This window comes from Apostichopus japonicus, chromosome 17 (genome assembly GCF_037975245.1).
Source record: "Apostichopus japonicus isolate 1M-3 chromosome 17, ASM3797524v1, whole genome shotgun sequence".
In the NCBI taxonomy this organism is placed as follows: Eukaryota; Metazoa; Echinodermata; class Holothuroidea; order Aspidochirotida; family Stichopodidae; genus Apostichopus; species Apostichopus japonicus.
The window spans coordinates 19,319,589-19,345,188 of record NC_092577.1 but is presented as its reverse complement, the minus strand read 5'-3'; the positions used below and the strand labels follow the sequence as shown (position 1 = coordinate 19,345,188).

Genomic DNA, 25,600 nt, shown 5'->3' with positions numbered 1-25,600 from the left:
TTTCTTTGCCCATTTTTCCCCCCAAATACTTTTTTTAACATTAATTTTTAACATAATTAACTTCGCACACGAAGGTCACACGGGGGTCAAACCATTGACATTTATGATCAGAAGGTACCTTTGACATCTGAAAATTGCATCGAAACGGTAAAATTCCCCAAAACAAGTAAAGGTCACCAGAGGACAAGTTGAGGTCAAAGGTCACCCACATGTGGGTCGACAAATGGATTACATTGAAGCAATTTCCAACCCTAACGGACAATTCATTCTCAAGTTATCGCAAAAAGAACTACTTTTTTATCATTAATTGACCTTTGGTGACCTCGGATCACATGACCGTTAAGTTTGAATGTTCCCCTAACCAGTTCACAACTTGTCCCAAATCTCAACCTTGTCGCACATTGGCATATCATATGTTCTTTTTCCAACTTGGCACATTAGAATTCAAAATGATAGTTACCTGATCATCTGCTGGTTTACTTTGGCACCAGACTGTAAGAAGATTAAATGAACAATTCCTCATTATTAGAGCAGACAAAACATTTTTCTTCATTATGTGGTAATGGGCAAACTACGACCACTTTTGGAGACCCTGGAAAATAGCAATGCAACTGAATGGGTGATATGGGGACAATAGGTCAAAGTTGCAGACTGTTTGATATTTTGGCAATCTTTGTGATCCTTGTTGTATACAGTGGTCGAAATACAGTTTTATGTCGCTTAATAAATCTGGGCTTAGCTTTTTATGCAAAAAGCATAATTCTATTTTCAAATACAGAACTATAGTTCATGGAAGAAACCTTCAAATATTACATCCAGGGGCTTTATGAAATAAACACAATTCTGACAAGGGGGAGGAGATATCAGCTGCCCTTGCACCCCTCGTTCAGGTACCCCCCCTCCTTTCAGACATCATATCCCACCCATGGTTATTTATTTTATGATTCTTATCTGAAGCTTTTAGTGTATTCCTCAAAAAGTCTTCTGGCCAACAGTGTGGCAAGTTCACCTTTCCTGTTGGTGGGGGCAGTAAGGAGTCGCCTGGACCAGGGAATACCCCCGCCGGCATTCATGCCATAGAGGTGAAGAAGGATGTTGTCTGCAAGATTGTCAGCACCATCATTCAACACCTGGCATCGCACCAACTCACTAGAGCTGGATTGATGCACAAATGACATAAATGTCACAGCAGGCTCCCTCTGTAAAATTGTTCCATTGTTTCTTGGAAAATGGTTTCCAGGCGACAACTCTTCTGTAACTCGTACAGGAAAGTGACAACTGCAATGAAATTACAAGAGAATCAGCGTTTTAACATGCAATGTGTTTCCGATAACAAAATTGTAAATTGTTAGCAAAACTACTTGTGTACTTGTGTATGTGCATAAAAAGCTACACAAGTGCCAGCATTTGGCATCTGACTTCTGAGCACCTTGAAAAGTCGGGACACCCCCTCTCCCATTAGACCCGGCACTCGGGAAGTCCTGGGCACCCCTGCAGTCCAAGCATGAACAAAAAACCATGACACTGCTTCCCAATCAAGGTTCAAAATCATACTGAACTTAATCCATTCACCACCAACAGCTTAACGATTTTGATCACTAAAATATCAAATTTGGTAAAATAAAATGGTATTTTCAGACAAAAGTCACATTGTCAAGATCAATCTTCAAGATTATGAGCTAACATGTTCATTTATGTTTACGAAAAACAAACAACATTAAATTGAGCACATTTCCGGTGTAAAACAACGTGTGGCAACCCTAATATAGGGAATTGTGAGGAGATGTTGACTGAAGAAAGAGGATAAAACAAAGATAAAACTTAAGAAAAGAAGAAAAGGAAAAGAAACTTACAGAGTAGTTAAAGGCAACCGTCACACGTGAACAAGTTGAAACATTTTAAAGTGATTTTACACTGAACGATAGACTCATCACCTAAGTACGGAAGCGTATAGGTGCCATCACATCACAAAGAAATAAGTTAACAAAATGCAGAATATCGTTACTTTGACAACTTAGTTCTCGTCAAAATACAGCAAAATGTTATTAAATATTGGAAATTGTTATTTTGATGAGATAATATATCTGGTGAACGGAACAATTTCTTGCAAAATGTTCGAATGCTGACTTTTTCTAAGTCTGCAATGCAACAAAATATTGCAACTTGTCATTTTGATGAGATAATATATCTGGTGAACGCAACAATTTCTTGCAAAATTTTCGAATGCTGACTTTTTCTAAGTCTGCAATGCAACAAAATATTGCAAAATGTTATTATGATGGGATAATTTATCTGAATAACGCAATCATTTCTTGCAAAATGTTAGTTTTGTGTTGAAAAGTCCATTGATCCCATACATGCATTTGAAGTGATATAGAACGTCATCAACCGTCCATACATTGCAAGGAAGTCGTGCAATCATGTCTTCAACTAGTTCGTCGGAGGGCGATGATGAGCCGAAAGATGCACGAATGGAGGTGTTGTTTTGTATGGGGGACCACAAACATGTTGCGTGGGTCCCGAGTGGGGAAAAAGCATCTGTTTACGAGAGAGCGAAAAGGGTAAGTTGCAACTGTAGGAATTTATTTTGCCTAAGTTAGGCCCTACGTTAGCTTTATCATGTCTGAAGACTGAAGTTCAAACTAGCTAGGCCTATGCCTTATTAAGTTAATAACGGTCATATGAGTGCCTAGGCCTAGAGTAATTAGGCCTAGGCCTAGGTTAACATACGTGTTTATTTGCAATTATAACTAGAAGTAAGTCACAAATGTAACTTACAAAAGTTGCAGTAGCCAACCTAACAGGTCAATGACGGAGACTAGTCAAAGCAGCTATAGTAAAGGCTTAGCCATACTCACAATCACAGTATAGATAGGCTCAAACAATTACTTTACAGTGCAGCCCCCATAATTTTGCATGCATTCTAAAAGATTGTGAGTTTGGTAGACTACTTTCTCAATGCTCTGTACTCTCGGCCAAATAATTCTCAAAACTCAAAAGTTGGGGAAGTTTCACATTGTACAATTGGGCCCTGAGAACCTACAGTACAGACTCTGTCTTAATCACTATCATTATGGAAAGATGGTCCTATAGAAAGGTGTATGAATTAAAGCCAGAGGTGTAATATAGTTTGATCTCATATTGCAGGTGAGTACAAAATCTCGAATATAGGACTACGAGTATGAGTACAAGGTCACGAGTAGGCAGTGGCGTAGGAAGTTACTTTTGAGTGGGGGGCTGAAGACTGATGGCCGGCCTGGGGAGGGGTCTAAGGGGAGGGGGTGTCCCCCTCCCCTTTGGATTTTCTTGCATTTCCAGGTGGCCTCAGATGCAATTTGGTGCAATATAGCACACTTCAACACCCACTCCATTTTGTAAACTTAATTTTGTATTTTCACCTGGCCTTAGATGCAATTTGGTGCTCCAAATTAGATTTTTTTTCTCATTTGGAAATGAAAAAGGGCTTTTTTGACTTGCGAAGTGGGGGGCGGAATGATACTTCCGCCCCTCCATGTTTTTCACTGGGGGGCTTGCGCCCCCCGGTTCCTGCGCCCTTGTGAGTAGGAGTATGCTCAGCATTCATGTCGAGTAGGAGTACTTGATTTTCAATCCTATGAGTACGAATACAATTCCCATGAGTACGAGTATGAGTACGAGTATGAGTACGAGTACAATTTCATGAGTGCGAGATGAGTACAATTTCATGAGTGCGAGATGAGTACAAGCTTGACGTTTGACGACATTCCTATGACTTAAGAGTAAAAGCATATAAGCACTTGTAAACCAGAATGAATGTATTACTTCTTTCATGGAATGAATCACTTTCCAAAGTGTTTAAGACACTAGTGGATACTAATTACTATACTGGTTTAATTTTTATTCTCTCTAGACCTTCCAAGAATTTGAACTGCAAAAATTCCAGTTACAAGTTTTTGACAAAAGCTGGGAAGAGTGGATCGATGTCGACGAGAGTCATGTTGTTATGGATAGGGAGAAACTAATGATTGGTTTGTATTTTAATAAAAATTTTAATTGCATTTTTGTTTGCCATGAAAGTAACTAAATGAACCTATTGCATTAAGGTATGTGTCTGGGTGTGGGAGTGCATGTGGGTGTGACACTCTAGTTTGTTTATGTGATAATACTCAACAAGGGAATGATTGGTGGTATGGTGATACTGGTAGAAGGCTAGAAGCCATCACATGCTGATGTGTGTTGACATTTGATATGCATTTTTATGAGGAGGAAGAGCTTAGTATTATTTGCTTAGGTGACAAAAGTTTGTATGTAGGCCTACATGGCCCATAATGAATATTATTGGAGCCATGTGGTCAATATGTAAAAATCTTCAAATTGTAATAACTGTCCAACCATAAGTTGAAATTTCTTCAAACTTGGTATGGTGATCTCTAGTTTGCAACTTAACATAAATGCTGATATGTGTTATAATTGATATCATGCATATTTATGAGGGGGTGGGGCTTATTCGTTCTTGTAACAAAAGTAATTTTTTGGGCATGAATTTGCCCTTGTTTTATGAAAACTGAGGCCTTCTTAAAAGTGATCTGGTGAAAGTAATCAATGAATAGCAGAAAGGAACCATGAAGAGTTTCCATTCTAATTGAATATCACATTGTTAAAGAATGTTATGTATGTATGCATTCATTCCAAACTGTAAGTCACAGATTGTCAGCAGTATGCTGGAGAAAATGTAATATAGTCTTGCCAAGTGGTTTCCCAGTAAAGGATAATATTCATCAATATGAAACTCATTTAAAATGGCAAGTACTAAAGCTAAACAGCCTAACTTAGTTTCATTTCATTGAAAATGTATATGCTTTGAGAAATTATCATAATCAACAGAACATTTATCAGACAAAGAAGTATACCACTGACAGCACACTGACAAAGTAGTGGCTACAGTAATTCTGAGTAGCAAAAGAAGTTGTATTAATGAACAGTTCCACAGGAAAAAGTATTAAAATATTAATTAATATAATATAAAATATTCAGTGCACTGTAGTTCCACATTCTGTTTCCTCAAATGGACAATAAAGTTTCTATCTATCTAAAGGTGTTCATGCGACAGTACTATTATTGCTGATTTGGTCATGATAGCCTGCTATGTCTGCATGCCAAATATCTTCCATCATGATATTTGTTTAGATGTTTTGTCTTATTTAATTCCTTCTAGTGATTGGCAACCATTCATTTCATGAGGAACCATCTAATGGTAAGTGATGCGTTCTTATTGATGGGCAGTGATGCAGTATATGCTATATGTATAACCTAGAAAGACTGACTTGTAAGTGTGTAAGTTAGCATGCATGTTGCTGTGCATCATAATTCTATCTAAGCATATTATGTACTGTACCTCGATGAGTGTGGTTGGAAGGGCAAACTGTTGAGTCAAATCTGCTTAAGTAAAATTGTATTTTACTCAAGTGTCATAGCTTAAGTGAAATAGAGTGTCGATTTTACTTCATCTGGTGAAATAGTACTTTACTTTTAAAGCAGGATACAATTTAAGTAGAATTCAATTGTATATTACGAGAGTAGCATACAATTTAGCTTAAGTAAAATTTAATTCAACCCAAGCTTACTACGAAATTGATTATATTTCTTAAGTAGAATACGATTAAGCAAAGTAGAATTACTTAAGAATTTGGAGGTACATGTTAAAATGGCTTGCCATATTCCCATGCATAGAAGAGACTGTAACCTGTTGACATTCAGAAAAGTGTTGTCAAATGCACAAAAGGACACTATGACATTGACACAGTGTAGTAGTGTACTACAAGTTGATTTTGATGTTGGGCATTCTGTACCTGCCACTAGTACTACAATGAAAGACCCCAAAGTGAACTAATTGAATCGATTCCTGAGACAGTAAACAGAAAGCAAAAAGATACTTATACCATTTGTGCTGAGACACATTAAAGGTATGCTGTATTGGCCCCAAATGTGCAAAATTTTCAACTATGGTGACATTTGGTGAAAATTCTTAAACTACTTTCATTACCACCCTGGAGGAAATTTACCTCACTGGGACATTCAGCCATCTTGTGTGTTCATTTAGAATGTCTGAGAACAATTTGGAGAGTAAAGACCTCCTCCAGGAGAGTACTTTTTGAAAACTTGTAACAATTATTGCGTGATATAATTTAGGGGCCAATTGCAGACTACCTTTAAAGGAAAACAATAGGACGAGGATATATTCGCTCAACTTCAAGAATTTGAGACTACCCTATAATCAATGCAAGGTGCATGCTCATCAGCTGTTTCTATGACATTTCAATGAAATTTATCATACCAGTTCTGGGACTTCAAAAACATATTTTTAGTAAAAACAAATGAGTATTAATATTTTGGAACATGGGCATTCTCTAGCAATTGTTTTGAGTTACAAATTTATTCCTTAATTGATTATGTGTGTATGTAAGTGTGTGTGCTTATATGATGCCTTGTAATTTTTTTCATGGAAGTCAAAAGGTTCAAGTCTGAAAACCTTTAAAGTACAATATCTCAATAAGTGAAGTAGCTTGAACTTCAAACTGAGTATGTATAGCAAGCCCTTGGTGAGCAATTGAATGCTATTGCATGGTTTTCATAAAGTTCAAAGTTCACTTGAGATTATAAGTAAGAGGTTAACTCTGAATATAGTCTGATCACTGAAAAAAGTGCTACCTTCTATGTATACGTAGTCCAGATAATATACTATTTTCCCTTCGAGTTGAAATCTCGCCAGGCCCTACATGCACAGTCTTTGGAACAATTGTGTTCCCTAAAAAAATAATTTGTTATAATCTTGGAATATGGTTGTATCAATTAATTTTTAGGATTTAAGTCGAAAGCTTTGCATGGTGAACTGATGTGGTACCCACTTGCATACATGTGTACTTTGTTTTCTCAAATATTGTGGTTGGTTTTTTATGACAGTACTAGTATTTTGTTCCTTTCCTTTGCACACTGCAGAGCATAAGCGCCCAAAACTGAGCCACCTGGTTGAAAGTCTCACAAGGAATAATGCTAATCAGGTATTTTGATTTTAGTTATCAGTTATGCATCGGTGGTTGAACTAACCATGCATGGAGCTAAAAACCTCCATGAACTAACATATCTAGGGACATAAGGGAGATTTTGTCTCTCAGGTACCCCAAAGGCTCTAACTAGATCTGGTACCTATCCAAATATATCTAATTATGCTTATTGTTTGTATTAGAAACAGCTTCCAGTGCATTTCATCAGACTTATATATCCCCTCCCAAAGTATACCTTTCCCACTTGAGTCCCCCAGATTGCTAAGGTTGGTGCTGCCACTATTATCGATGTTTTGTATATGCAGACTCCACATTTGAGATGCTATATTGTATTCATACTTTCATTGCTGTACAAGTGAATTAAGCTTTTTGGAGATGAGGATCACTTTATCTCACCTATTCTAGGGTAAAGGCATTTTCAGAAGACAGAAACAGACAGATTTGTTACTGTTTAAAACTTTCAGCTATTTACTAATAGCTGCATTAATTTACAACATAACACCTTGTCAAATAAGTCGTGCATACATGTTCATGAGTACAATTAAGTTAATGAAAATACGGTGTTAAAGTTTGTTGCATTATTGAAAAGTTTCTTTAAAACAAACACAATGACTATAGTCTAGACAAGAAATACAGTAACAATATTTCACATATACAAAAGCCAATCCTACTTTGGTAAATATTACCTTAGCTGTAAATGTTATGTCTACTCTACATGTACTTTATTGGGCTTGAAGAATTTCTTGGCATGGATACAAAACATATTGTATGGTACTAGTAATCAAAGAGTGAATGAATCTATAGCTAGATTAAGAAGTGGAATCTTTCTTCATTATTTGCATGTAATTAGTGTCACATGCAATTTTCATTTAAATTGCCATGATGGGAATCAGTTGTAACTTTCATACAAATCACCAAGTCCCTGTGTACTGCACACTGTTCTTTCTCTTTTCTAACACTGTAGGTGTTGTCCGCAAACCAAAGCCACAAATAAAGCTTCAAATAGGATGGCAACACTACAACAGATATAAGAGAGGATATAGCCAGGTCAAAACACAGAACGGAGGAGGAGTAGCATATGTAATGCTAGATAGATCAAGTACCTTTGAGAATGTTCTTGACAAAGCAAGAGACCTTTTTTTTCATGGGAAAGCAGCAGAGATGCAGTTTAATCTTGCAAATTCCAGAGGCCACACGTTGTGTTCCAGTGACTTCTCACTAACTGACATACACTTGGAGGGTGGGAGCAGGGCAAAGGTTTACCTGTTCTCAAAGTTCAAGGTATGACAATTTCTAATTTTCTTATCAGTGGTATTTTGAAGGAGGAAAAATAGTTGTGAAAAGCATTATAGGCCTACACAAATGGTCAATGTTCTTTACAAATCATCAGCTGTACCCATGTCTCCTGAAATGTCCATTAAAAACTGCCTGGGGTGTTGAATTTTCATCATTAATGTCCTATATTGATAGAATTGTTAGTTTTTATTCCACCTTCCCTTAAATTTGGGACATCAAGTTATTCATGATGTATGCCTGCAGACTCTGCCTTCTTTTCAAATGAGGGGCAAATCTATCAATTGGTCTAATACAAGCCGTATAAACAACATGTGGCATCAAACAAAAGCAAAGTATGATACATTTCTGCAAGTTCTTTTTGCAAGAGTTCTCCTCAACAACTTATCCTCCTTTAAAATTCCCTGGCATTATAGTGGTGTTATAGTGATAGCTCAGTCAATATTCTTGTGCTGGTATAGCCGCAGCACAAAATGTTGTTGCATTCAGCATTCATTAATTTTACAACAAAGATATATATTTAGCCCTGGTCAGTTGTCAGTACCATCACTTTTTCATTCCCTGCCGATGGCAAAAGGAATCTATGCGATAGCGTGTGTTTGTGTCATATACCTTTTGGCTTGTATGAAACATATCTCAAGATATAAAGGTTGCTTGAACTTCAAACTTGGTTTGTAGGACCTTGGTCATTACATTATCCCTGTTGTTTTTCATAGAGGTCAAAGGTCAGTTGAGGTCAAAGAGGTGTCTGCAAACCTTATAAGCACAATATCTCCAGAAATGAAATGTAGGTTGAACTTGATGAGAAGATGATCCTTAGGGCATCAAGCCAGGTCAATTGAAGTCAACAGAGGTCAATTACTACTTAAAAAACCATTGTAAACAACGTATTTTGTGGAGGTCAAAGTCAACAGAGGTCAAAGTATAAAAACCTTGTAAGCATGATAACTCAATAAATTGAAGTGTGTTGATTGAATTCAAATGTGGTATTTAGATTGCACTCGGGGAGCATGTGACCGACATGCTGTCCTGGTGGAATCAATGTCAACTGGTGAAAATTGCAAAAACTGGTCTCCAAAGTAAATGCTGCTTCTCATACTTACCCGGCCTGCAGGAATTGCTAGGGCAGTTGGCCTTATTATTTCTTCCTTGCTGGAGGCTGCCGAAACTATGTAATGGTAATGGTGTGTGTATGTCTCAGTGTATCCATGTGTGTATATGTGTCAGATGCCTTGCTTGTAAACTCATGCATTATCTCAAAGGGTAAAATATTGGTTTAAATTTAAATTTAGTGTGTGACTACCATTCGCTGGTGATTTTCATGGAGGTTGAATTCACATGAGGTCAACAGAGGTCAAAGTCTAAAAAACATGTACACATGAAATAACTAAAATGTCGATTTTGATGTAAATTTATTTTATGTAGATTACTCTTGGTAAATAGATAACGTTTTCAATAATCACATCAAAAGTCATTTGAGGTCATCGGGAACTTCACATTAGTACTGAAAAAGAATAGAAGGTTTTATGTCAATCTCATATCATGTAATTATGACCAGGCACACAAGGTCAACAATTTGAAAAACTGTGCTTATAGACAATGAATCACTAAGCCACTGCATTCTGAAGGTGGGGTGAATGTAGAGTGTACAGGTTGTGTAGTATGCCCCCCCTTCCCCCAAGGGTGCAGAGATATGGGACCTTAGGTACATTCACCCTGTGATACAGTTTCTCCCTGATCCAAAGCATTTAACTTCTCATTGCATTGATCCAGACACCATCACCTGCCTGTGAAGCATCTTCACCTGAAGCACCTGTGAAGCATCTTCAGACCTACCTGATCCAGAACTTGACACTGATTTTCCAGTTTTACCATCAGAATTTTTGGATTTCCCATCTGCAGTCTGTAACCTACCAGGACCCAGCCACAACCAACCCTCGCAGAGTGGTACTCCAACGGTATGGCCTGTAATCGTTAAATGTGTCACGAGTGTACTTCTTTCATTGGATTTGAAACTTTAAGTAATACGTAGTTGGTTCTTGCTTTCTTGCTGATGAACTGTCATGCAAATTTTATTTCTAAACAAGACTATGTATAATATTATGAAAACAAACAAAAGGTTTATAATATCACTGCTGTAAAGTTAGAAGCAAAATTAAATATTGATTATCCTTTTTGTTTTAAACTGGTTTTGGGTTTTAGTGAAATCGTAATGCAATCATTAATGGTGTGTGTGACTGTGTGTTGTGATGCCCCAGCTTTATAAGCACGATCATGAGAAGGGAAGCTGGAAAGATCTCATATTTGGTGTATTAAAAGGTGAACCAAATTCAGTATGGAAGCCTATTGCTTTTGGTGGAGTCTTTTAAAAGTCATTTGACTAGGTCAACAGGGATGAAATTGTGAAAACCTTGTAAACACGATATCTCCAGAAAGGAAACTTGGACAGGTCTCATAATTTGTACGTAGGTAAACCACATTTAGTACAATTAAGAAGCCTCTTGTTTTTGGTTGAGGTGAAAGGTCATTTAATTGTGATCAACAGTGTGAACTTGTGAAAACTATGCAAGTTAACACAATTATCAAAAAGGAACCTTAGGCGATCTTATTGTTGGTATAAGTGTACTATATATTGCATACAAGTATAAACCAGCAATGGTCATTTTAGGTCAGCAGTTGTCATTGTCGATATAAATGTTTGTCACATCTCAATTCCTTTGGATGTATCATAACTGTACTAAGAACAAGTATGTTATACACCCGCACAATACAGTATATTAGATTCATTAAAGATTCTCATGTTACACCATCGAAACCACAATTCATTAGTGCATTCTGGTTTGTATTGAAAACATTGCCCTAGGCACATTCATTTTGGAGATTAGGCAGTGCAGGTACTGCAGGGTGACTGCTGTATGAACCGTCTAGTCTTATAGAAAATAGAGCTCAGCTCTATTTTCTATATGAAATAGCTGCATGGTCACCTTTTCTCTTCTTTTTCACAACCAGATTGCATTTAAGGAAAGTCAAAATAGAGACACATCCTGTTCCATTTGTGCAGACAGAGAGAGAAAATTTCTTTGTGCCATGTGGACATTCAGTGTGTAAGCAGTGTGCAGAGCGAATTCTTCAAGAACATCAGGATTGTCCATTTTGTAAAAACAGTATTTTAAAGATCGGAACATTATTCTAAGATGATATAATTATGTTGTTGTGAAGTGTTAAAGCATTTGTGAGCTTATAATTGCTCTCTTTGGGATTATTTGTGATAATTTGGGGATGGGGGGGGGGGGTTAACATGACTGCTGCTTCGAACTGATCTGACGGAAACAGATGTTACTCAGCCTCCGGAGGTTGAAAAACGGCTCACTATATAGACTGAATATTACAGTGAGTTTGATGAATAATTTCTTGCCACCTTATTCAATATGTACTGTTATAGTTATATGAAAAGAATGATTGTCCCAAATAATTGTTAACTAATTGTACTTAATATTAACAACATAATTGTTTTTTACCTTTTAATATACTGATCATTGCATAATCACCTGCAGGACAGGATACGATACATCATACAATAAAAGCCAGTTGTGTTTGCAAATGATACGATCGTCATTTCCTGTATAATTTCTTGCTTTCAAAACTCCTTATATGTCTACTGTTGCAATGTTACCTGTTTCATTTGTCAATGTTACCTCATCTATGACCAAGACTCTAGATGGTATGGTATTCCCATAGGAAGGTATGTGTTTTCAACTTAACGTATCGTCAGCCAGTGAGTAATAATCTGAGGTAATTTCAGACTGAATTTTTCTTGTTCATTGGGGTCACCCAACTGTTTGACACAGAAGCCACACAAATTTTTCCTTCCAGGCGATCAACCATTCTCACTCTGAAGTGTATAGAATTTTTAAACAAAGGCTTATGTTTAAGTCAATGTGATTGTATAAAGTTGTGTAAATTTTGTTGTGGTAATACTCTTATTTGAACCGGTTTCAGATGGTATCGCATTTTGTCTATCATGAGAGATATTTTGTTAATTATACTCCAGTGACAATGGGGCTCTTTTAACATTTCACACAAACGTGGGGGAATTCATACCCCCCCCACCCCGGTTCATACACCTACGATTTCCCCTGTTTAGTGGCTTTACAAGATTGAAATTTAGCTTTCAATGCAGAGGTAAAAAGCGTAGGCTAATGTTAAAAAACTTTTTCAGTCATTCAGTGGAAAAAAACTGGAAAAAAAATAAGAGGCTAATCGGCGGAGCTGCATGTTGGAACGTGGCGCTATCAATTGGAAAGAGTCCAAATCAGTTAATTGTTGACGCAGGTAAGCAAACATTTAAGCTACAAACTGCTGTTTTGCGGTGCCTGGCTAAAGTTGGGCCGCACTCCCCACCCCTTACATTCAGCCCCTCCCCCTCTCACAATGGGTACTCAAATCACTTCTTACAAAATATATTTCATTACTTTGCACCCCTCCCATTAGACTCCACTTCCAGGACACATTTCCCTCAGGGCTGTATTTACCAATCACCTCGATAATTTATTACTTACCTGCCCCTTTAAAAGGCCCATTCAAATGTGTAATAACCGAGTGTGTTTTGGGGCGTACCTTTTACATCTGTTTCCAGTGACGTGAGTAAAACAGAAATCCTGTCCTGATTCTACCTACCAAGATATGGACACTGGCACACCTCACATTCTTAACTCCTCAGCATATATAGCACTATCAGAATGCCCAATCGTGCTTTTATAACTGGTCACCGACATAAAAAATTATTACCCTCAATTATGCTATTTCTTTTATTTTTTAAATTTCTAAACATAAGATCTCAAAATAAATGTCTATATATAGATGCAACCTACAATGCCTAGCTGGGAAGTGCAATTACCAAGGGCGGCGGAACCGGGGGGGGGCACAGGGGCACGTGCCCCCACCCACTTTTCCTCAGGTTAAAAATGTGCCCTTTTTCTACATAAAAATTGAGGTGTCTCAAGTTAGCAAGAGGCCAGGGAACCAGAATGAACACTCGGCAAGGGCCGTTTCCGGCCTTGTGGGGTTTTTTTAAAACCAGAAATTTTCTTGTACGCTCCGCGCCAACCGATGGTGGCGCTTCCCTGAGATAGTCGTGCATATAACTTTGTAAATCCTGGCTACGCCACTGACTTTGAATAAATATCCGTGGGTCAATCTCAAAGCTATTTTGAATGGAAAAAATTTGTTAAGATATTTAACAAGGAATAAAATCTTATCGGAAGATTCCTACATTAGCAAGTAGCATGATTTCACCTCATTTTCAGTGTCTGAAAAGAAAACTTGTTCTTTGCTTCCCAATTTGCACATTGGATATTGCAGTGCTAGTATATGCATATTTTCCTTGAACGGGGGGGGGGGGCGTTGATGGAGTGATGTGTATACGCAAATAAGATAATACAATAGGAGTTATAAATGGTACTAAATATAAGGCTGCGTCAGTCCAATCGAATTTCTGCAAAGTGCCCTTTGATGTCGGTGCCCCCCCCCCCCCCAGATTAAAAGTGCTTCCACCAACCTTGGCAATTGCTGACAATCTGGGAGGACTTGGCAAACATTTCTTTGGTGCACTACGCGCCAACTGATGGTAAAGCTCCGCTTGGATAGTGTCGTATGATGGTCCTTGGAGAAATGCTGCCCCCCCCTTCCCCAACACACACACTGTGAACTTACGTAACAGGAGCAATAATGATCGTCCAGCTTCACCCTTACCGTACTGGCAAAGTCCTATGGGACTGAAACTAATACAGAAATTGTTGTCAAATTGATGTAGATAAAATCGATTTTAAAAAAATTATGTCTTTGACACGTTGCTGCTGTGTGTGTGTCGTCGTGTCTCCAATACCTCTACCCCATCAACATATCAATGCCCTCTCTATACCCTCTGGCGGGAAATCCTGGTGTCAACCCGAACTACATTCCTCTGTCGGTGCATTGTTATCTGCCCCTCCAGTTGGGGAACCAGCCCACACCACCACACCGTTTGGAAAATCATATCACCACAATGCAGATGGTGATCGCGTGTGCTGAACTTTTACAAACTGCCCTATAGATTCACAAACCTCAATGAAATCCCAGGGAATTCGATTCCACAATGGCTTGATTGTTTCAACGAATACTTTTGTTTTATTTAGCAAATGGTTCCACTCTTCATCTCATCATGTGGCACATTGGTCAAAAAGAGACATTGTTTGGACATGTATATGTGTAGGCCGGGTGCATGCACAGAACTTAATGGTGCATTAGCTTGTGATTACAAGTAAATCAGAGTCGTAATTACCGTGAACGCAAAATCTTGACGAAATTTCTAACATCATTAGCTGTATACTTTCCTATTATTTCAATAAGGATTTACATAACTATCATTTTGACATTCGTTTGGAAATGTATAATTTAGATATCAGAAAAAGATCTTGACAATCGCCAAAGACATGATAGAGATGAAACAGAACAAAACAAGGCTGAAGTTAACTGTTTATATTGCAACGTGTGAGGGCTACCACACGACTGGAGTACTTATTAAAGTCAAAATATGAAATTAATTTGCCCAAGTAAACAAGTAAAGCGAACTTCTTAGGTAACTTTACAACCTGCCAAGCCGCTCAGCAATTGAAATGTGATATGGGCAAGGAAAAAAGAGTCAAATGACTAAGTGATCAAAATTCCATATTGCTGACCAGAAATGTCTAGAAGTACAAGTAAGTACTTACTTAGGGCTACCTACATACCAAGTTTGAGGTTCAATCAACTCTTACTTCTTCAGAAATCTTTTTAGAAGCTTTCAGATGTTGACCTCTGTTGACCTCAAATTAACTTTGACCTCCATCGAAAGCAATAGGTATCATCTACTGAACCAAGGGCTGCGTAATACACACCAAGTTTGAAGTTGAAACAACTTGTACCTCTTCGGATACCTGAGTTACAAAGTTTTCAGAATTTAACTTCCGTTGACATCAAATGACCTTTGACCTCTATGAGTTACAATAGGGATCATTGCTAAAGAGCATTGAGAGCGTTTGGTATAATGCGCTACATAAAAAAGTATTATTGTCATTATCTACTCAACAAGGGGTGACTACATAGTTGTTTGGAGTTGATGCAGCTTCTATTTCTTCAGTTTTCTAGGTTACATACATGCATAAATAAGGACATACGTACATACACACATGCATACATACATACAAGGATTCAAACGGAAAGATTAAAAACAATGCAAAATGCATTGAGGTTTCGATGACTTCAATGCACTAGACTTCTGCTTGTTAGTATAACCAGAACTAGCTGTTACAATAACACTATGGCATGCTAACACAGGTCAGTCTGTACGTGGTTGTACACACCTCCATCAAAAACAGTAGGGCTCTTGTACTCAATGTTATGAATCCGCACACCAAGTATTACAAACCAAACCAAATCTCTAATAACTTCGCACATTAAGGTTGCAGAGGAGTCCACTTATGGACAATTTAGATTGGAATATGCCCACAAAACTTCAAAGAATCAACTTCAAAGAAGCTAATACAGGTCACTGGAGGTCAACCTGAGGTCAAAGGTCACCCAAATGCAGGTCTACTATTGTACTACAATAGCTTAACTCCCAACCTTAATGGACATTTGGTTCTCAAGTTATTGCAAAAATACTAGTTTTTGACCCCTGATTGGCCTTTGTTGACATTGGATCACATGACTGTTATGTTTTGAAACAATCCCTTACCCCATTCACAACTAGTCCCAAAATATTAACCTTGTCACAACTGTCAATGGTAGTTTCACAAGTTATCACTCCATGGAGTGAAAGCAAATCTCAAGTTCACAGGTGCTTGACCTAGTTTCTCCTTGGCAGCTGGCCAAGAAATGTTTTGAAATTCGTGGTACCTGTGCAACTTACATCCAACCAGAACTACCAATGATCTACAAATATTTTCTAGAGAAAGCATGCTTCGCCATTCAAGTGCACTATTCAATCGAAATCACATCAACTCTTTAGAAAAATATCCATACGGATGAGTCACAAGTGTTGAAGTAGCTCTAGCACTTTTATATATCTATGGTCTGCAAGCAAGCCTTGGAAGACACTGTACATGTATGTAGATATGTACATAGCAATTCAGGACTTCTAGCGACACACTTAAGTCAATGGGGATATTGTCGCGAGTTCAGATTCAAATCTACGGATGCCCGTAAGATCATTTTCAATTGTCAGTAGGCTCTCCTATTCTTATGAGGCGAATCGCCCATGTCATATACTTATAGGCTGGACGATGGGAGATACCGTATATTATGAAAAGGATTTTACAAGTTGACCCCTGGTGACCCTAAATGACCTTCGATATCCACCAAAAACGATAGGCTTTTTGTACTTAATGTGGTCAACCTACATACCAGAAATGAAATCAATACAAGCTTTGCTTCTTGAGATATCATGTTTACAAGCTTTTCACTATTTGACCCCTGGTGACCCCAAGTGACCTTTGACCTACACCAAAAACAATAGGCTTCTTGTACTCAATAAGATACTCCTATGTACCAAATATGAGAACTGTCCAACCTTCCCTTCTTGAGATATCGTGTTTACAAGCTGGGCGTCACAAACGCACACACATACACACACACACACATACACACACGCATGATTGCAAAGGTTACGATTATCATCGAAACCAAAAACAACAATAATTAATCACTTAAAAATTCAACGATGTCTTGGTACAACTGAATTGCCTCTTCGACGGTGTCAGGTAGCTGGTCATTTCCAATTTCCCCAAATAGTTCATGAATCACCGCAAGTAGTTCGGGGCTGCAGTTATGTTGAGGATACACAGAGCAATACTGACGTTCAACTTCTGCAAGTTCTTCCATTGAAGCGTTAAGAGGCATCTTATAATCACGAGTCTGGAAAACTTCTGGCGTGAAGTACATAACATCTGGTATTTCTCGAAGATTGCGGTACCTTGGACTTCTTATTAAATGTTGGTTCCATTCTTGGACAACACGGTCGAAATCACGTTGTATGAGCCTATTAAAGCATAGTCTTATGCAATCCACGTGGATCGGGTTGCTATTGTCAAAACTTCCATTATCTTTCATACGCGAAAACAATTGCATCCAGTAGTTTGCGGACATCCTTCTTAGTTGTCCCCACCATGCCTCGATTCTTTGGTTTGCAACTGAACGTCCATACAAGAAACTTTTATAGCGCCGAAATGCATCATCATGGTGCCATCGTAAAGCTACCTGTATGTCACGAACAAGAACATTCTCGGTCCCACGATCGCCACGTATTATTCTTGGCATTCCTTCTATACGTTTGACAAAATCAATGAAAAATGTTGCAATTATTTGTGGATTGTTATTAGTTTTTCCAACATACAACCAGAGAATTTTTCGAGAAAATCCGTCAATCGCTGCATGAACAGCAAATCCAAACTGCTTCAGCTTATCATATCCGTCTATGTGAATGAGATAATTCGGTCCCGGACAAATGTATTCTCGACGAATTATTCGGCGACTACTCCTCAAAGCTACTCCTTCTGGATCCAAGCCACGTAGAACAATTCGTGTTGCTTCCTGCGTCACTGGTAAGGAATAAGTTGTACGAAGACGGTGCCACATAGCTCGATAACCTAAGTTTTGACCGCTGCCAGCTAGTTCGTTTTGAAGAACTCTAAACACGTACTCATAATTCACTGCAACATTTCGTCTTCGTCGCCTGTGATGGGCAAGAATTCTACGTAATTGTCTTAAACTAATGACGTCAACCCATCACTCCAGTAATGTAAAATCAAATCGTCCCGCAACAACGGTGCGCCTATACCTAATTCGACGGCAGTGTACAATGGTGGATGTGGAGCTGATATGCCAGGGATGAGTAGCAACAGAAACAAACATATCTATAAAATCAAGAATAAATAAAGGGGAAAATGTTCAGAAATGGTCACAATGCAAATTGGGAGGACAACGTGATCCAAGAAGAAAAAAGGAACCTGGCTAATAAAGTTGCTAAGAATTTATCACCATATACGACAGAGTCACTGCATGGTGGAGTATATCACTATAGATGATCTTTCTTTTCAAATAATTAATTTCCCGAAGACCTCGTCTTCCGACAGTATTTCCTGAAGAGTACATTATAATTACATATGATAGCAATAATCCTCATCATTATTGACTACATAACATAGCCATTAACGGAACTACATTTACACGAGGTTGCCAGTTTGGTGGAATTGTATTTTTCCACGCTAGAAGTTCTTTTAATTGATCACCTATAGAGCACTTAATGTTTCTGCAGTTCCTTATTTCATATACATAGCGACTTTTTCTCTTGTCTCCATATGCCCAACAGATACTCACTTAAAGGAGGATAGGTAGCTGAGAGAATGTCTTTAATCGGCCAAAAAAAAAACTGTTTATATTTGAATTTCCTTAAAAACGGGACGTCAATTAACTTAAGAAAAATTCAAATATAAACCGTTTTTTCTGGCGATTAAAGAAATGTCTGGTGGAAATTGCTTCTGCTGAGGCAGTTTTATTTTAAATCTTTGCAGGATGCATATTTATAGCTTCCAATGTTACAAAATGTACAGTACATTTAAACCCTGACCCTTGAAAACGTACTCATCAATAGTTTGATATGAATATATTCAAGAACGCATTTAAATTTAACTTACCATACATGAAGTCATCTTCGTTTGTTTTTGACGAGTCTTGAGATGTACCGTTTAAACACGCCTCACTACAGTCAACGTACCGTACCGTTAACACAAGGTTGCAGTATTATTGTGGCAGTAAAATGTCAGTAAGCGAATATCCTGAAGAGAATTGTTGCGTTCACCAGATAACTCATCCTCTCAAAATAACATTTTGCAATATTTTGTTGTATTGCAGACATAGGAAAAGTCAGCATTGTAACATTTTGCAAGAAATTGTTGCGTTCACCAGATATATTATCTCATCAAACTGACAATTTGCAATATTTTGTTGCATTGCAGACTTAGAAAAAGTCAGCATTCGAACATTTGCAAGAAATTGTTGCGTTCACCAGATAAATTATCTCATCAAACTGACAATTTGCAATATTTTGTTGCATTGCAGACTTAGAAAAAGTCAGCATTCGAACATTTTGCAAGAAATTGTTGCGTTCACCAGATATATTATCTCATCAAAATAACATTTTCATGTGTTTTCACGAGAACTAAGTTGTCAAAGTAACGATATTCTGCATTTTGTTAAGTTATTTCTTGGTTATGTTAAGTTATGTGATGGCACCTATACGCTTCCGTACCTAAGGGCGCCAGGAAATCTCATCGCGTGTAGAATAGTTGGATTTAAAAAAAATAATAATCCATGCACCCTTGTTTAAATGTCATTTCATCACTTCAGAAAGACTCTGCTCCCATGCCTATATGAGTGGAATGATGCGTCAATCACTTTAAAAATTATAAGGTTATTGTAAATGGACCAATTACTGCGTGTAACGAAAGCTTATCAAATTACACCTCACCAATAGATGCTTTGCGTCAATACCAACATGTAAAAATGCAACACGTAACTCTCACCCAGAACAAGATAGGAGTGGTTGCCCCAACTACGGCAAGGTATATTTTGAGGGCAAAAATGTATAATTATGATATGGGGGAGGCAGGTACGTCGCTAGAGAGGGGGGGGGGGATGTCTCACCCCAAACCTTGGTGCAACTGGCGATAGTTGTAAAATTTGAATTTCCGATTGTCGCACTTGAGTTTATCTAGGCCTATTCATATATTCCTGTTATTGTGAATGAGCTATGAAATTCAACAATTTCGGTCAAAATTGACCTTTAATCCGGCATATTTACGACGTTTTCCTTGCCACAAGTTGTATCTCGCGATCCTTATACTCCAGCATACAAAAATTCGTATGAATTTTAATACTGTACAAAATTCCTTATAGAACTACCGTCATAGGCGTAGGAGCCAATTTGATTGGGTGGGTGGGGGGGGGGCTCTGACAACTTGTCCGAAAAATATGTGTTAGCTCAGTGGTTAACAGTGGTTAACACCGGTGCCTTTCAATCATTATAAGGTCCCCGGTTCGAGTCACTCCCAGATTAATGTGTGTCGTCCAGTTACATAGTTGTTGACAATTAACAATTCATATTCATGGACGTTAAATATGAATGTCAGAGACTGACTTCGGTCAGCGGCTTTCATATGCCAATTACGCTTCCTCGCGAGTTCCTGCTTGCAGGAGGATCTAATATACATACATACATACATACATACACAACATTTTTCGCGCGCATTCAATATGTTAATGTGCATATCATATAGGCATACATCGATTATTACATCGCATATAACATAACATCGTTTTCCGTGTTATTACACTTCCATATTGGTAAGAATTAATGTGGAAGTCTTTACAATAATAATTATGGTAATAATAAGTTTAACCATTGAAAAATACATTGCAATGATTTTACTTTCAGTAGGTTTGATCAGAAATATTACCCCTTTTAGAGTTACCATCAACGGTTTCATTTTTAGTGTTCCTTTTTGAGAATTTAAGACATATATTTGCGTTGAAAATTATGTATGATGGAATTGTCTGCCTTTTAAGATTGATGCACAGAATAATAACAATGAATAGTAAAGCTGTGAGACTGAAAATGATACAAACTTGATTTTAAAGTAAGAAATATTTATTAAAACCTAATAAATAATACCACGCAAAGATAATCAATGAAAATTTAAAAATGAACAGTTAAGTATTGTATATGTAACACCAAAGATAACAAACACATGGAACAAGCACCTATGTGGAAAAGGGGCCCCTATTACAAGTGAAACCTAGAGAGTGTGTTTTAAACTGACAAAATTGGTCTCCAATACTTTTGTCCTTATTTTAATTCCGACGACCTTTAGTTCTAACACCCATCTTATATACATGACTGAGTAAAATCGTTCCAATGACATCATCTCATGGCTTGGGAAAGTCAGAATGAAAGGACTGTTAGCATTACATCCCTCACCCATAAAAAAAAAGCGAATTCAAAGAAGTTAAAAATAATCAACTACAAATTAGAAATATAACAAGAATTGAATCAATTCCAATTTATAATATACAAACATTCACGTCTAGCATTATCTAAAATAAAAAAAATAGCATGAAAAATCCCTTAAAATGCGGTGGAGGATGCTGTGACCATACAATCTAGAATTCTAAAGAGCTTCTCGATATATAACATTGATTTCAGGTCAACTGATGATATAACATTCATCTCAGGTCACCTTATCACAACCATATCTCACATCTAAACACCTACTATAGCAAATCATGCCTAACCAACAATTTTTTTCTCATTTACCCAAGACTACATGTATACAAACACTATCATTTGAAGCAAGAACAAACAATCAATTACAATTAAAACATTCACAAAGACTAAGTGATAAGCGTTATTTCAATCAATAAACAAAATGAAAAAGTTCCATATAGGGTGGAGGGTGGGAATGACAATACCACCGAACACATTTTAAATACCACCTGTCTACTCGAACAATTTTCCTACTTTAACCAACAGTACACCTCCCCCATAGACAAAATAGGTGTATACTGCAAAGTATCATATGAAGCAAGAACAAACAAGCAATTCCAATTTCAATATATACAAATATTTTATGTGATCATTATTTGAAATAATTCATCTCAACACCACTTAGCATCCCATGTGTACTGTCAGTCTACTAACAACAATTTTCTTAGTGATCCAACAGTGTAACCCCTGACCCAGATTTAACAGAATAGATGTTGATCATGTGACCCTTCCAAAAAGGTTGCTTAAACCAAAGTGCAGTAAATTCTTCTTTTATCATAAACTTTTTAAATAAAAATATAGAAATATATATTACTAATATTAAATATATTAGTATTACATAAATTAATATTATGAAAAAGCTGAGAGCAACCTGATGACTGACCACAGTTTTTATTTTCTCAGAGTTTATTATATGATAAATTTGCAATGAAAGGGCTTTGCCCCTGGAGGAATAGATTTTCGAAAAAATGCAAATTTGCTACCCTTCCACCCCCTCAAAATATGTTTGAAAATTTATCAATGCATTACTTTTTCATCAGTCACTCCCAACCTAAAGAAAAATGCTGAATCTACACAAGGCCTAGCAAAGAACTCTAAATCTTGAAACCAATTTTTTGGTTTAAACCAGATAGATTGTGCTTCCAAGCTTTTGTATAGTCGCTTTCATTTTCCAACTCTCTTTCCTGCTATGGTGTGCTGGAGCTGAATTCGCTTAATGTTGTATGTTGAGACCGCTCGTGGTTAATCATCTATTGGATAGCGACTTTTCTTACAAAGGTTACCAACTTAGCGGGTACCTTCCTATTGTCAGTGATGTCCAAAATCGCCCTTTGTACATATGTAAATGTCTCGGGTATTCGATATTGACAACCTAAAACATACGAATGAGATGAATGACGCTGTCCACAAAATCTCCTTCCTTGACCACTTGGGACTCAGCAGCAATTGCACTTTCACTGATTAGCAATTTTGTGGTCGACACTCGGTGTGCAATCTTTTGAAATTCGTTTGAAGTCTGAAATGAATAAAAACAATAGATACATACAAAATGTCATAATGCAACAGGTTTATACATATGAAATAACTAAGTAAGATGATTAAATAAAGATGATAACTTAAGTGAGTTATATTGAGGTAACATCACTTCAAGATCGATTGTTACCTCAAATGACATCTACCACACAATAGATGTGCTCAAGTTATATACACTTTCGTATAATCTGGTATATTTTTACAGCCCTGCTGACAAAGAACACTGTACATCTACCCTATACATATCATTAGATGCACCAAGTGCCTAACAAGTAACGTTGGGCTTTAGTATACGGGCTAAGATACTACAGATGCTGTACGCTCATGCAAGCCTAACCATTTCCACCACATCAACGAACCCGACGTGACGAATTTGACCACGAAAATACAGAATTTATCAAATACTTTGAAAGAAATGCGTTTCACTTTGGTTGAGCATAACCTTCGGTGCCATGAAAGAGCTTATGTGACTTGATTTCATGGGTGCAAGCTGTTTAAAACTCAAGATATTTACCTCGTTGGTAACCTGTATGTTATAGCGTATGTGCGCTTTTGTCAACAACAAAAAAGCTTGCAGAGATAAACATTATCTGTTGGACAAAGTAACAGTAACTTTCCGGATAACTTGGTAAAACGTTTATCCGTATATTAAGTAATAGAAAGGAGTTCTGATAGATTTTCTTTCATCCAGCTAAATTTCTCCTTTCTTACGCGTAAAAACCAGGAAACCTTGCGTTCTACGTTGGCTTTAAACAAATCGTTTTGTGATCTCAACTGAGAAACATCCTATCCCTCTGTAAACAATAATTAAAATCAAGACAAACCTTTACGATTTCTTTTTCAGTGTATGAGCGGAATGGTATCAATCGGTTTACAAGTTTTAACGTTAGTGTTTAAATTGACCAATTACTGCGCGTAGCGAAAACGTACAATATACTCATCGCATAAAGCGACTGGACATTTCATTTCAAGTATTTACTACGCAAATTCGGCCTTCTGCATCCTTTACAACTAGCGATACGTAGTCTTTAATTGTGGACTTTTATACCGTGGACGAGCCTAGCGAGAATTGTAGGAAAAATCACCTAAAGGACCAACCCAGACGCCCTCTAAAATTGTAACTTTGACCATTGCGCGATAGCGCTACTTCTGTCGCTAAAAAAAGCATATAGATAATTGGCGGACGACATTTTCAGATAATATCCTCTTTTCATGAAGGAACCGCCTCTAAAAAAAAACCCGTCGATTTATCAGTTTGTACATCACTTCTGTCACATTTTATTATAACCCTAGGGTTAGGGCCATATTTACCATGAAATACCGAATTTTGACATCGGATCAGGTCAATGATGTAGAAGAACGTGTCAGTTACTGTATATGTTTGTCATTTACCGTTTTATTCAGTTTAAAATGAATGAAAGGGCATTTTTGGAGGTAAATTGACAAGGGCATCAAAAGGACCACTCAAAAGCCTTCCAAATTTGAGTAAATTATCATTCAAAAAATTGACGCCATGGACACATACTTCATTGTAAATGTATAAGATTTGAAAATATCGTGGATAACAAAATGGTCTTTCTGAAAGTACCAAATTTAACACAATAACACAATGGTATCAAAAGTTTCATGATATCATAACACCCTTATACATGCATCAAAATTGAGTCTTTGCTACCGACCAAGACGTACCTGCATTATACGTTTCAGGCACACATTTTATGAGGTTTACAGTCAAATTTGAAGTAAAGATAGGCATATGAGATTCTCTTTTTAGTCTATCGCCGATTTTTTACAAGAAAATCCGGACTTTATAAGCCATGAATCAAACGGACCATTCTATTGCGCAACGACACTGCACTGTAAACAATAGTTAGTCAATATGACTACAAAAAATTAGTCACAACGATGCCTCTATCGACCAGTTTGATCTAGTCATTTGACTATATAACATTAGTTTTGTGACTAATTAAATCAAGTTTTCTGACTAATTAAAATTAGTCCTACTACGATGCCTCTATCGACCAAAGCTTAGTCCAGCGACCAAAAATATTAGTCATTGCAACTGTGACTACTTATTTAGGTGACAAGACTAGTTTAAGATTAAGTACTTTTTAGTTAAGAAATAAGATAGTGACACACATTGTAAGTTTGATGGTAATTTTTATTAACATTCAGTATTAATGCAAAATGTGAGAAATAAGCATTCCATTTAAAATTCATCTCATAAAGATGTAACAAACACTAAAGGTTTAAGAACATTTAAAACTGAAATTAATATTTATTGGACAATTGGGAAAACTTATCTTTACAAAAATGTCAAAATCTTCTCCGAGAAAACATCTTGACACTACTCATGGGATTACTTTGAAACGCTCCTAAGTTGGCAGTGTTCAACAGTTTTCAAACAATTAGATCATGCATCATTATGGGCTCCATAAGTTTCATCAAAGTAGCAGCATGGAAAAGATGTGGAGAGACAGATAAAGGGAAAGTTTGGGAGTAAACAGCTCAAATATAAAAATAGAACTTCAGCCAAATAAATTTTCTTAATTAATATTTTAATATAAATATACATTATACATTATTTATAATTTATTTATAAAAATAATACCCCATG

At 37.1% G+C, this 25,600-nt stretch overlaps 2 protein-coding genes across 4 annotated transcripts in view; one reads left to right on the top strand and one right to left on the bottom strand.

Annotated features, from left to right (window-relative positions):
• The window catches only part of LOC139984726 (uncharacterized), a 226,439-nt gene extending 219,134 nt beyond the window's left edge, over positions 1 to 7,305 (top strand). Inside the window, exons 1-4 of one of the 3 annotated variants that reach the window (XM_071998759.1) lie at positions 2,272 to 2,561; positions 3,890 to 4,007; positions 5,195 to 5,233; positions 6,976 to 7,305. In XM_071998759.1, the coding sequence (XP_071854860.1) occupies positions 2,421 to 2,561; positions 3,890 to 4,007; positions 5,195 to 5,233; positions 6,976 to 7,046 (369 nt within the window). In that variant the 5' untranslated portion in view covers positions 2,272 to 2,420 and the 3' untranslated portion in view covers positions 7,047 to 7,305. Of the gene's footprint in view, positions 1 to 2,271; positions 2,562 to 2,836; positions 3,204 to 3,564; positions 4,008 to 5,194; positions 5,234 to 6,975 lie in introns of those variants that run through there. The other 2 variants (XR_011799156.1, XR_011799157.1) reach the window with 2 other exon arrangements.
• Positions 7,306 to 16,454: 9,149 nt separating this feature from the next.
• Positions 16,455 to 19,077, bottom strand: LOC139984715 (uncharacterized). Its single transcript, XM_071998740.1, has 2 exons — positions 19,043 to 19,077; positions 16,455 to 18,262 (listed from the first exon to the last, which is right to left on the bottom strand). Exon 2 carries the CDS (start codon positions 17,982 to 17,984, stop codon positions 17,049 to 17,051), a length of 936 nt encoding a protein of 311 aa, XP_071854841.1. The 5' UTR covers positions 17,985 to 18,262; positions 19,043 to 19,077; the 3' UTR covers positions 16,455 to 17,048.
• Between the last annotated feature and the right edge of the window lie 6,523 nt (positions 19,078 to 25,600).